Below are 13203 nucleotides of genomic sequence, written 5' to 3'. Positions count from 1 at the left end.
TCTCATTTATGAACAATAAATGGTCTATTGAATTTCCTGAATAAAAGAAATCTGGAAATGATTAGCTCTCTGCCCATGGAGAGGGGAGAAAAACCAGAAACTGCTCTTGGGTGACCCTGAGGTGGATGGACGCTGTGGTTTCAGAGCTGTGGGTGGTAGTATCACTTACTGGCTGTTGCCTAGGACAGCGCTGAGAACTCAGAAACCGGATTTCTTAAGTCTGACACGTTCTCAATGCAAAATAATATTGAGCTAGGAGCAGAGTGGTACATCTCTAACAGGCAGGACAGGAAATGTCCTTTCCTGCATGAAGGAAAACCATTGCTGCCTTGTGTTGCCAAAGACAAGAATCATCCCCACTCCCTCCCCACCACCACCCACCAGAGAAGCATCTTCTTGGATTCGAGGGCAAGGCCAGTTGATTTAACAGCAAAGAAAATCTAGCTGCACTCTCCCCCCACCCCATGTCTTTCTCCTACTTACACTGATAATGCAGGACCTGTGAATAAATTCTAGAAACATCTTCCTCCTTACGAATATCTGTTAGAGCCCAAACATGGCCTCCCCATCCAGTGGTGTTTTCGTTTTTGGATTAGGGATTATATCGCTTCTGCAGGTGCTTATTCCTCTGATAGACCATCACTTCTTGGGAAGAATTTATATGACAGTGAACATTCAGTCAACTAGTATTTGAAGTAGAGACAAAATAGTGGGACTCCTTAGGCTAAAACAAAAGCATGGTATCTAGGTCCCACACAGGAGTGTAGGGATCAGGACTTGGCTGGAGGTCATCTGCAACCCAGCAGCATTTTCTCTAATAAAGGGCCTCCCAGAACCCACAGACTGTCCTACAGGCAAGGAAATGGAAAGAAGGTAAACTCAGGCACAGGAAGTACATTTAGCTCCTTGAAGGCAAGCCTCATGTCTCCCTCATCTTTGACCACCACCCCCCACCCATGGTTCTCTTCATGTTTGTTAGAGCCCCAGCTGAGAAACAGTTTTGATATTAAAAGTTGTACTATAAGCCAGACTTGATCATTCATGCATGCACTCATACTTCAGTCAAACAACCATTTATTTTGAGCTCTTTCATATTCCAGACATTGTGTTGAGAGCTGGGGGAAAAAAAACAAATAGAAAAATGCACTCAGCGTTCAGATTCTGGCTGAGCTCATTGCTTCAGCAAAAGTTTATTTTTTTATTTATTTTTTTTTTTAAATTTTTTTTTTCAACGTTTTTTATTTATTTTTGGGACAGAGAGAGACAGACCATGAACGGGGGAGGGGCAGAGAGAGAGGGAGACACAGAATCGGAAACAGGCTCCAGGCTCTGAGCCATCAGCCCAGAGCCTGATGCGGGGCTCGAACTCACGGACCGCGAGATCGTGACCTGGCTGAAGTCGGACGCTTAACCGACTGCGCCATCCAGGCGCCCCGCTTCAGCAAAAGTTTAAAAGAAAAGAGCAAGCATTCCCTCTTCGTCCAACAAACATTTATTGAGCACCCACTATACATAGGGCTCTGTTGTAGGCATTCATGATGTACACAGTGGCCTATAAAATGCTCAAACACTGCTGCCTTCATGGAGCTCATTCTAGAAGGGGAAGACACACAAAGAGTAAATAAAGGACATGGTGCGCCAGGGTGGTAAGTGGCTTTCAGACAAGCAAGATGGGGCAAAGAGGTTAGAGTTGAAGGACAGATCACAGTTTTTTGCTCAGGGTGGTCAGGGAAAGGCTTGCTGAGAGCAGAGCCCTAACAGGAGGTAGGGACGGAAGCCATGCAGACCAAGACATCCAACCATCCCATATAGAAATTTAGGGATCAGGTCATCTACAGCCCCCAGCAGCATCTTCTGTGATTAAAAGGCTTCCTAGGACCTCAGACTGTCTGTTCTAAGGTCAAGGGGATGGAAAGAGAGTAAACCCAGGACAAAGGAAGTGTACAGCATCTTCTGTTTTCTAACTTCCTTACCTGAACAGTCCTCTCTTCATTCTTTGGCCCGCGCCTTGGAAAAATCGGTAAGGAAAATAAATAACCTTTTTTTGCACAAAGTGGGGTGTAACTGAAATACAGTTGGCTGGGTGGAAAGCTCCTTTTGACTGTTCTACTGTAACATGAAAGTTAAGACCAAACACTTTGTCTGAATTGCCAGAGAATAGGTCATTTTCTCACCTCCCGAGGCTCCCTGCCAAAAGTGTCGCCTTCCCACAGGGGGCCAGCCTCACACACATGCGCACACACACACACACACACACACACACATATGCACACGCACACACACACACACACATATGCACACGCACACACACACACACACACACACGGCAACATCATGTCGCTTAAGCAGCTGTTCAGTGGAACCCTGGTCTCACTTCCTCATAAAGGTTACAAAAATACATACATTTTTTTTTCCTTATTGCATTCATTTTTAGTTGAAGAATTTTAACCGTTTGGGGTTTACTTCACACACAAGAAACCTACAAACCACAGGAAATGAAAACTTGACAAAATGCAGATGATACAGACAGCCAACTCTGAAAGCGTGCCGGGCCCCACTCAGCCGCAGGTGACCTTTAGCAAAAGGAGTGTTCCAATGAAATGTTCTGACTGTCATAAAATAGCTTCGACTTACAAGATTCTCCCATTATGATCTAAGTGTTGCAATCTTGGGGCCCCCAAAAGCCCCAGCTGAGTGCAACCAAAAAGATGATAAGGATTCAGCAAAGTGTTCTTGAATTTTAAACACATTTGAAAGTTGCTTTAGCATTCAAAAATATTTGGCCTGCTTTTAAAGCAACGCACGGGCAAGAAAAATGGCAAGACAGAGCCAACATTTTAAAAACACATTTTACTTTCTTTTTGAAATATAGCCACCAGAAAGGGTGCAATTCATTAAAAAAAAAAAAACTCTCTCAAGAAAGCATAGCTGCCCATTCATCTGTCTCCCCGTCCACAAGGGAATGAATGAATAAATGAAGATAGGATGTGCTAATCTCCGAAAAGTGGTACTACATAATTTCTATCACTTAGCTAAAGATAAGATTAGTTTGGGCAAGATCTGGAGTTCCTTTATGTCAGCTTGTAAACCTGAGTCTCTGTACCAAAAAGGTAATGCTCAGTTTTAACCTTGCTCAATATTGATGCCTTTTATAGGCTGTTGTGTGTATGTGCAGTGCTTGGCTTGTTCCAAGGGCCCTTCCATGGAATAGAAAGAGATTAAATTAAGCCTCATGGCAAAACTTCTCCATGGGAATGCAAGCTGGTGCAGCAACTCTGTAAAACAGCATGGAGGTTCCTCAAAAAACTAAAAATAGCACTACCCTACGACCCAGCAATGGCACTACTAGGCATTTATCCACGGGATACAGGTGTGCTGTTTCGAAGGGACACATGCACCCCCATGTTTATAGCAGCACTATCGACAATAGCCAAAGGATAGAAAGAGCCCAAATGTCCATCGATGGATAAATGGATAAAGAAGATGTAGTATATATATACAATGGAGTATTACTCAGCAATCAGAAAGAATGAAATCTTGCCATTTGCAACTACATGGATGGAACTGGAGGGTATTATGCTAAATGAAATTAGTCAGTCAGAGAAAGACAAAAATCATATGACTTCACTCATATGAGGACTTTGAGACAAAACAGATGAACATAAGGGAAGGGAAACAAAAATAATATAAAAACAGGGAAGGGGACCAAACAGAAGAGACTCATAAATATGGAGAACTGAGGGTTACTGGAGGGGTTGTGGGGGGGAGGGGGCTAAATGGGTAAGGGGCATTAAGGAATCTACTCCTGAAATCATTCATTGCTTCACTATATGCTAATTAATTTGGATGTAAATTTTAAAAAATTAAAAAAAATTAAAAAAAAAAAAACTTCTCCAAAAGTCAGAGCAACCACAGAAGGTTCTGGGAAAGGAACACCTCTCATGGCAATGCACAAGGGAAAGAAAACCTATAGAAGGAAAGAGCTGGGAACAGATGGCAAAGTGAGCCATAGAGACCAAAATGTCTGCCAACCGTGATGTAGCAGCCGAGAAATGAGGCACCAAATCAGGTGAGAACATGTAAACCCTCCCCCTGTCCTTGGATACTTCCAATAACTGGCTTATCTTCAGAGGGTCATATTGTCAGCTCCTTGCTGACATATAGATCCTTCTGCTTGGAATTATGTTGTCCTTCTTGTCACAATCAGTAAAGTATCATTGTTTTTCTCTGTTTGTCACATAACACCATGGCCACCTCAAAGGAACTGTTACATATGGAAATCTTTCCTTCACAATATCTCCACTCACATCACCATTTTTCATGGGTCCATTACCTCATTCTTCCTTTTCCCTGTGCAGTTATAAGCAGAATGTCATAGGAGAATGATGCAAGATATCTCCAAAATTGCACCTTTGCATAAAGGATCTAGCCTCACTTGTGCACAGACATAAAACTTGCTTTTAAGGAACACACAGTCTGATGGAATCTTCACTGAGCATCCCAATGATTCAAGGCCTTACTCAAGTCAAGAAAGTGACTAACCATACATTGTGTCTGTAACCAGAAAGCACTCCTCTTCTTACCTGTTTGCTAATGTTTAAAGTCCTTTGAACAGCCACCAAATTTTTTCATTCCATAGGTACATTTGCACCATAAAATACCAATAGGCTGTAGAAGAGGCAACATAATCAGGTAAATTAATTACGTACCAATGTATACACGCCTGATTGCATGTTCTTTTCTTTTAAAGCTTATTTATTTATTTTGAGAGAGAGAGAGTGCACATGAGCAAGGGAGGGGAGAGAAGGAGGAGAGAAAGAATCCCAGGCAGGCTCCATGCTAGCAGGTCATACAGCCTGATGTGGGCTCAATCTCATGAACGGTGAGAAGATCATGACCTGAGAGGAGACCAAGAACAAGATGCTCAAACCACTGAGCCACCCAGGAACCCTGCATGTTGTTTTGATGGTAGCAGAACTGGGGACCAAAGGTAGTGAGGAGGGAACCCCACTGTGGAGGGGCAGGGCCTGGAAAGGGCAGTCTTGAGGCAAAGGTAAATTTTATCTATCTGATGATGAACATGCCTAGCACTGGTCTTGCTAAAATGAAGCACCAGCTGACAGCCACTTATGGTGTATCACATTAAAAGAGACTTATTATAAATGGGCACTCTATCCACTCAGCTAATATATCCATAAAGTCAAGGGGAAGTGCTCCCTGATTCTGAGTAGGCATTAGGGTTCTATTACACGCAGGTCACTTACTTAAAAAAAAACCCTCAAATATACACAGACACTGAATTATTAGAGAGCAAATGACAGGTAATGATGATGGTAAAGTTTAAACACACTCCCAATTAACCTGTTCTAGCCCCTGGGTGGACCCTGCAAGTATAAATTATAGATCTCAGGATAAAGTGACTGATGCTTGAGGATTAGGTCAGCGGCCACAAAAAGAGGCTGAATGCCAAATAGGTATTGCTTAGATTCATTATATAGTATTTGGTTTTCACTTTATAAATATCCTGGCTAATGTGTCTTTCTTCACAAAAGGATTTCGTATCTATTCTTCAAGATCCAACTCGTATGCTGCAATCCCTTGGATAACTTCCTGGATCCGCCAAATTGAGTTTCTCTCACCTCATCCCCCCACTCCTGTCTGTGTTTTAGCATGCACTGTATCAGACCTGTCGTCTTAGCCCTCTGTGTCCATGTTTTAGAGACACTATTTAAGTACAAGCTCTAAAGGCAAGACTTCCACAGAACCCTGCTTTCTCTAGAATTTACATTTTACTTGTTTTTTAAAGGGTACAATTTCTCCATAATTTACATTTTCCTTTTATTTGTTTAATGGCTGCATTTCTCATTGGCCCACAAACTCCATGAAACATGGAGTCATGTCTGTCCTAGTTACCACTCTAAATATGGCATTATTCCTAGCACAATGTCTAGCACATAGTAGGCATCCAATAAACATTTCTTAGTTATTGTATTTTATGTTCATACTTTTCAAATAACCTGGCAGACACAACTTACACATAATATGACTTCAAAGAATGGTTAACAAACACAGTATATCTGAACTAATGGACGAAAACTAGAGGCAAAGTACACTAGTGCCACAGTGTAGAGATGCACTTTGGGGAGTAAATCCTGTAAACGAAAGGGGCTCTGTAGTAAGTCCCAAAGTTGGTGAACCCAAGCACTTTTTAGAAGTAGTGAGAAATTTTTGCATTTTCTTCTCAAAATTTCTACTTAGAGAATAGCATTATTTGGTGTTTTTTAAGAAAATAGGTGAATATTTATTCACAATCCAAATTCTAAAGCCATACAATTCAATCACAAAGAAATGTGGATTATAGATTTCTAACTAAACTGTGTCCCTCTTTTTCTGCAGAATTATGTTCATTGGGATCTCTGACTCCAAATGTATTTTTGGAGGAAAATCTTTACCACTATATACATTTCTAGTAACACACTCGAAGGACTTAAAGTTTGAAGAATGCTAGCAGACTGTTTGAGAATGGGATCCCTGATTTCTCACTCAGAGGTGTCATGGTGGGATGTGTTGGAGTCAACTCATGTCTTAGAAAAGCTTTAGTGAGTAGTTGTGCCTTCACAACATGTGAGGTAGTCAAGTCTTTGGATGTGAACAAATGCCTTCAAAATCTAGTGGGCACTATACCAAGAGAGCAAGTGATGCCATTTACAACAGCAACCAGGAAACTCAAAATCTCTTGGCCAAATTTGCATTGACCCAGCAATGGCCATTATCCCAGCCTTCTCTAGCTGAGGAACTGAAAATCAAGAGTGTGTGTGCAAAAGTAGCATTCAGAACAATTTTCATGGGTATGATACACAAGCTCCAACTCTGCCCACTCTATACCGCTACTTTCAAACTCCAAAACTCCTTACGAGCATCATCAACTCAAGGAAGCTTCTTAGATTCTACTTCCTCAATGTAACCACAGGGCTTTGGTTGTATCAGTCTTTTCACATTATTTCTTGTGTTCCAAACACATCTATGCCTTAGACTTTTGTTTTCTTGAAGGCATGTGTCATGTCTTATGCTCCTTTATAGCCCAATCTAAAGGGTCTACATCTAAAGTAGCTACAGAGTTGGCTTACATCAAACCTACCCTACCTATATCTCCATTATACAGAGAAAGAAAATACCTTGCATATAGTGGACACAAAGGACTCAAGTAAGAATTTACTGAATGACTACCAGGTTCCAGCCACTGTCCAAGGTGCTAAGATACTGTTAAATAAGACAGGCAAGGTTTCTACTCTCTAGGGAAAAATAAGTAACCAAACCAATCCATAGAAAGATAATTTTAGATTGTCATAAGAGTTATGAAACAAATAAAAATGGGCAATGACATGAGGAGTGGTGGGAAGGAATGACAAAATGGCCTCAGGGAGTAGACATTTCAGTGGATACCTGAATGATGAGAAGGAGGCAGCGAAACAAGGATCTGCAAGGGGAGAGTGTCCTAGGGAGAGGCACCAATATAAAGCAATGTTTGTTATTGTTGCAGATAGACACTTGGGAGGGGTATAGAGGGAGATGGTGGAGATGCTTAATTGCTAATTCTCTTTCCTCCATCTATATCAGAGCAGGGTGCCACCTCTCCCCCCACTTTGCATTTTTTCATTACCATTTCCATTTTCTCAATCCTGCTCTCTGATTTCCATTAAAATGTAAAAACACGAGCCTCTGCCAGCAGCAAACACATCTGGATCCCTCTTCTAACCCCTAAACATCGAAAACACCAAGCTCAAATCCATTTGAATATAGAAGCAGAGACTTAGCTTTCATTATTGTTAGGTCCATTCAACTAACGTTTCTTTTTATGAGCATTGCATGTCATTATCCTTACTGATCATAGTCAGAAACTAACTTATGAATTTACTCATCACTGTTTCTTTCCATAGTATCTCATAGGGAGTCCTATTATGGGGTAAATAGTCTTAGCAAAGCAGCGTATTTCACTATGCACTAACATAAAAAGAAACCCAGCAAATGCAACTAAGTACCATTTCCCAAGGTAATCATAAAAACTTCAGTGAACAGCTACGCTACTTATTTTAGTATTCCCAAATTTGAAATTTCTTCATCATTATCATCATTTACTTCATTGCAAGTATTTGTTCATCAAGAACTGGAATCAATAAAAGAAAGAAGAGAAGCAGCTAGTTTCGGCATGATGACCAGATTGTCTAGACATCGTGCCTGGAATACATCACAAGTGACATTTCTAGTCATGTTTCCAATCATTTGGAAAGTCACACAGACTTTCTCTGGCAACATGCAAAGCTTTTGGATGCTGCAAGCCCTGCTGTCAGCAACAGCAGCCCAGAAAAGGAGGCGTCGCACTAAATGTACTCTACCTGATGCCATCTTCTGTTCCGACTCGAGACATTTAGGTTCTTCCCGGGAGTCCTCTTCTTCCTGAGTTACAGCCCCACAAACCAGAAAAATAGGGAGACATTAAAAATATGCACTAATTTACATAAACACTTTCTGCAAACCTACTGAATTAATATGAGTTCAAGATCTGAAAAAAAATTAGACCAAACACTTAACGAACTGAGTCTTTGGACAAGCAACAAATTCAACAACAGATGTTGAGTAGAATAACTACAGGGGTTCTGGGTTACAAACTCTAGGGTGCCAGCACAGGGAAGTGTCTATGGATGTGGTCCCTGAAGCAATACAATCCAGGGGCCCTCAGTGACTAACATGTTTGGGAGCATCGATTACTTAGGCAAAGTTGTGGTAGGTTCCTCCACAAGTCAGATATTCCACCAGCATGGTGTAACAAAGATAATTATGCTTTACTCTTCAATATGCAAAGAGCTGATTTCACCTATTTTTGAAAAATCTATCACCATTCAGTTATTTTTTTTATCTCTGGGAAGTTGAGTAAACACATTCTTCTCTGAGTTCCGGTATGATATTTTTTAATGACGTTGTGACTCCTGTAGCATTGCTAAAGTAGACCGAGCTAGGAGTGAGGGAGGTAAATTAAAAAGAATGTCTACAAGATGCTTTTCTAATTTTGTCTGCAAGATGACTTTACGCTGATTCCCTCACTTATTTTTTTCCTTCCTTGAACAAATATTTGAGTGCCTCTTATGGGCTATTTCTGTGGGACCTTAATTTCTATGCAAGATCCCTTCAATTACACTGCATGCAGTTATCTACTCAGCATCCTTCCCAGACTGGCACACTTTCTGCACATATTTTGTTCCTCCAAAGAGTGTAGCCCACTAGAAGATGTTTTGGACCACAACAAAGCATGGGGGTGTGGGGTTCCATAAATGATAACCGAGGCTACTCTGTAACCAAAGTGGAACAATGGAACTCAAAAATTGATATTATCCATGGTAGGAGTACTCCCCCATTTGTTGTGAGTTTGCAGCTCCTAAGTACTATCTCATCTAGATGAGAATCCATCATACTCTCAGGCTTAGTTAGTAAGATAAAGAAGTATTCTTTTCAACTCATGAAGAATAGTTTCTTTAAATTGTCATCACACTCAACTTACAAGGGAATTGATTTCACCTATGTTGGGAACAAATGCTTTTCCAGAGATCAAAAGTCATCTTCAAATGTTCATCAGGGAGCAGTTCCAAAAACTTATTCTACTTTTGAAACCCATGAACCAGTATTGGCATGGGCGATGTGAGTAAACACGCGTTCAGTTCAATTATCTCAAATTTAAAAGTTGTAAGAAATTTTAATGATAATTGCTTCCAAAATTATATTTTTAAAAGGGATGTGAATTAATACTACACCAAAGGGCATGTAAATGATAGAAAGCCCCATTATGCATAAACTAAATACAGCACCTAATTTCTTGTTTCACAAGGCCAAACAGGACTGTATATAATGAAAACACAGGAGTTATTTTATAATACAGCTATAGGGAAAGTCTCTCAAAATGCCCAAATAACCAAATAAAATTGTTTCATAGATGATAGTATTCTCCTTTGAGCCTGTAACAGTGTTTTACTTTTTATTGCTTTGAATTCCAGAATTGTGAAATAATGTAGCCCTTCAGCTTTCCTCCAAACATATTATTTTATTTTAAAGTGCCCCTCCCCCAATTTTTCTCATTAAATAGTAAAAATTGCAAAGCCCTGGAAAGATCTGCAGATGGAAGGATATTTGGAATCCTCTTGGCTGGAGAGCTCTCAGCATAGAATAAACAAGCATCTGTCTTCGATAGTGTAAACTATGTTCTATTTAGAGAAAAAAGACTGAGCTTCTTAGATTCTTGTGTTTCTTCTCTTCAGTGCAAGTCTGTGATTTGCTGAATTTGTTCTCACTGGCTTTTCCCCAGCAGAGCTAGAATAAAATGACAACAGTCCAACTGTAGTAGACATCTGTTGATTTTGCTGCCTGGCATTCACTCACTCTATCTAGTAAGTGTGACCCGGTTTCCTCTTTAAAGTCATCCTCTTCCACTCTTCACCAACTGTGGCTCCTATGAAACCAGCCCAGAGCTCCATGGACCTCCCTCCATACTACTTACTCCAGGGGTGGTCATGTGACTCAGGGCAGGCCCATCAGTCCACTGCATTTCCGTGTGATTGGTTCGCAGTAGTCATGTGACCCAATCAAGGCTAATGATAGATTTCCTCTGGACTTTGGAATAGGAATTTGACTCCTATTCTTACCCAGTAAAACCTGAAGTGACTTTGAGGTTTGGAGCTGGTGCTGTCACACGCAGCTGAGACAGACATCCACACAAAGAAAGGCAGAGCCAAGAGATGGACTGATACTGAGTCCCAGTGATATCATTAGAGCCCCAAATCCAAGCATTCCAGAAGACAGCTTAACCTTGGACTTTTCAGCCTAAGTCAGCTATTATGTTCCTTTTTCCTAAACACACACACACACACACACACACACACACACACACACACATTTAGGGGCACCTGGGTCCTCAGTCAAGGCTCAGACTCAATTTTGGCTCAGGGCATGATCTCTTCCTGGGATGGAGATCTGTGACAGACTCTGTGCTGTCAGTGTGGAGTCTGCTTGAGATTCTCTCTCTCCTTCTTTCTTTCTCCCCTTCCCCCCAACCCTGCCTCAAAATAAATAAATAAATAAACATTTTTTTAAACCACGAGGATTTAAAAAATAAAAACCCATTTCTATCAGGTTTTCTGTCACTTCTAACAGAACCAGCCAATGCACCTCAGCTCTGGGCAGCCAGAGTGGGCTGCGTTGGTCAATAGCTTCTGTGCCTCACACACTATCTTGTATTTTAATCTATTTTTAAATGGAATATGACAGGGATGATGCACTGACAAAGTGCTCAGAGGAAGTGCTAATACAATTTGGCAAACAACTGAGCTTTTCATCTATTTCTTCTGAGGTCTAATTCCAAGATGTTTTACTGAGAGGTCATGAGTTTTGTATTCTTTATGAGATGGTCAGTCAGGCTCGACCACAAGAGGAGTCAGAGGAGAGGAAAAGCAGGAAAAAATAAGTCTATCACCCTCACAGGTCCTAGAAAAGAGGCTCAGCCCACCTCGGAGGGCCACATGGGAAAGACACCAGAGTGGTTGGGGGCAAAAGACAGGAGCTAGGGGAGTCTTTAGGACACGGACTTTATTGGGTTTTCCACAAGGGAAAGGCAAGGCAGGGTGCAGTAAATAGCTTAGGATTGGCTACTTTAAATAATTTCAGTGGGCTTTGAGCCATAGGGATGGTCGCTAGTTGCCTGGTACCTGGCGCTGAGATAATTAAGGCAGAGGGATATTGCCTCCTGGGGTACACAGGCCAGACAGAGAAGGTCCAACTCTAGATTGGTTAGTTTGCCTCGTGCAGGCACAGTCCAGGCTGGACCCTTTGCTGTCTCTAAGAAATGGCTAGCAGAAAGGTTTTTGAGATATGTCAAAACATTACAATATACAGAAAATTTAAAATATTTGCAATACATCACACTAAACCACAACCTGAGTATGTTTACAATGAGTGAGTTCAAGGTATGTTTTAGTACAAATAAGTTTTTTCCCCTAAGATTCACCTGTTTGAGCAATAGAAAATCAGTCAATCAACCAATCGATCAATCATTAACTGTATAAGCTCAGTGACATACTTTGAGTCATTTTAAACTGGCCTCACAGTGCAACACTGACAGCTGGCATTTCACTCTAGGAGAGCAAGTTTAGAAACAAGATGGTAGTTCAAGAGAAAAATAGCATTCTTGACCAAGAATTAAGGAGATTTAGTCCCATTCGTCTCCACCTGTTGGAACAAGTACATGACTGACTCTTGGCGTCAACTTCCTCCATCTGGAAAATGGATTCCAAATATAACCATCCCTTCCCAAGAAAGTTGAATTCTAATTTTAAATAACTGCTTCCCTGTCACCAAACGTTTGAGGAGTCTTCAAGTTTTCTCTCTTTGGACTGTACTACAAAGAATGTCTTTCAGTGTAAGGGTTTTTGTTATTTCAAATTATTTTGGATTAAAGTTTCAAGGGTAGGATTTTGGATCAAAGATCATGAATGTTTTTGAGGCTCTTGATGTAAAACTCCCCCCCATACAAAAAATTACAGTAAATTAATGTGTTAAAATGTGACAGTTCTGTTACATCCTCTCTAGCAGCATCTAAGTCCACATTTTGATGGATATGAAGAGTCTGCCATTGGAGGTAATTTTAGAAATGGATATCCAACACTCACCATATTCCAGTGCCAAGAGTATCTCTCATTTCACTTGTTTTATTTTGGCACTGCATTGCTACTAGTAAATACATTTTTAATCTTCCATGGAATCCCATATCTAAGCCTTATCTATGCCACTATTTTGTAGGATCTTCCAGGGCAAAAACTATGCTTCCTCTTCAAGCTTCATTCAGGCTCTACCCTCTTTGTCAACAGGTGCCTGTCAAACAATTGTTGAATGGATTCAATTGTTCCCCTACTTTACACTTTTGTTTAATATCCAACCCAGTAACACAACCCACAATGAAACTTTGAACATTGTCCCGCCTAATAACAAAGATCAGGTCATAGTTTCTATAAGAAGGCCTTCCTGAAGCAGCTCCCATCTCCATCCCAAACTCTACCCCACTGTGTAGTAGTTCATTAGTCCTCAACAATTCTCTGAGGTAGGTGACCTTATTATCATCAGTCCTGTTTTATGGATGGAGAAACAGAGGCTCAGAGGGCTCATTCA

General features: G+C 40.9%; 1 protein-coding gene across 1 annotated transcript in view; it reads right to left on the bottom strand.

The window, feature by feature from the left end:
- The window catches only part of FAM107B (family with sequence similarity 107 member B), a 229122-nt gene that overhangs the window by 128899 nt on the left and 87020 nt on the right, over positions 1 to 13203 (bottom strand). Inside the window, exon 2 of the mRNA XM_019460734.2 lies at positions 8394 to 8454. Within this exon, the coding sequence (XP_019316279.1) occupies positions 8394 to 8454 (61 nt within the window). The remainder of the gene's footprint in view (positions 1 to 8393; positions 8455 to 13203) is intronic.

This window comes from Panthera pardus, unplaced genomic scaffold, assembly GCF_024362965.1.
Source record: "Panthera pardus isolate Hobbes unplaced genomic scaffold, ASM2436296v1 HiC_scaffold_6, whole genome shotgun sequence".
NCBI lineage: Eukaryota > Metazoa > Chordata > Mammalia > Carnivora > Felidae > Panthera > Panthera pardus.
Note: the sequence above shows the minus strand (reverse complement) of the source record. Positions and strands in the feature narration are given on the sequence as shown.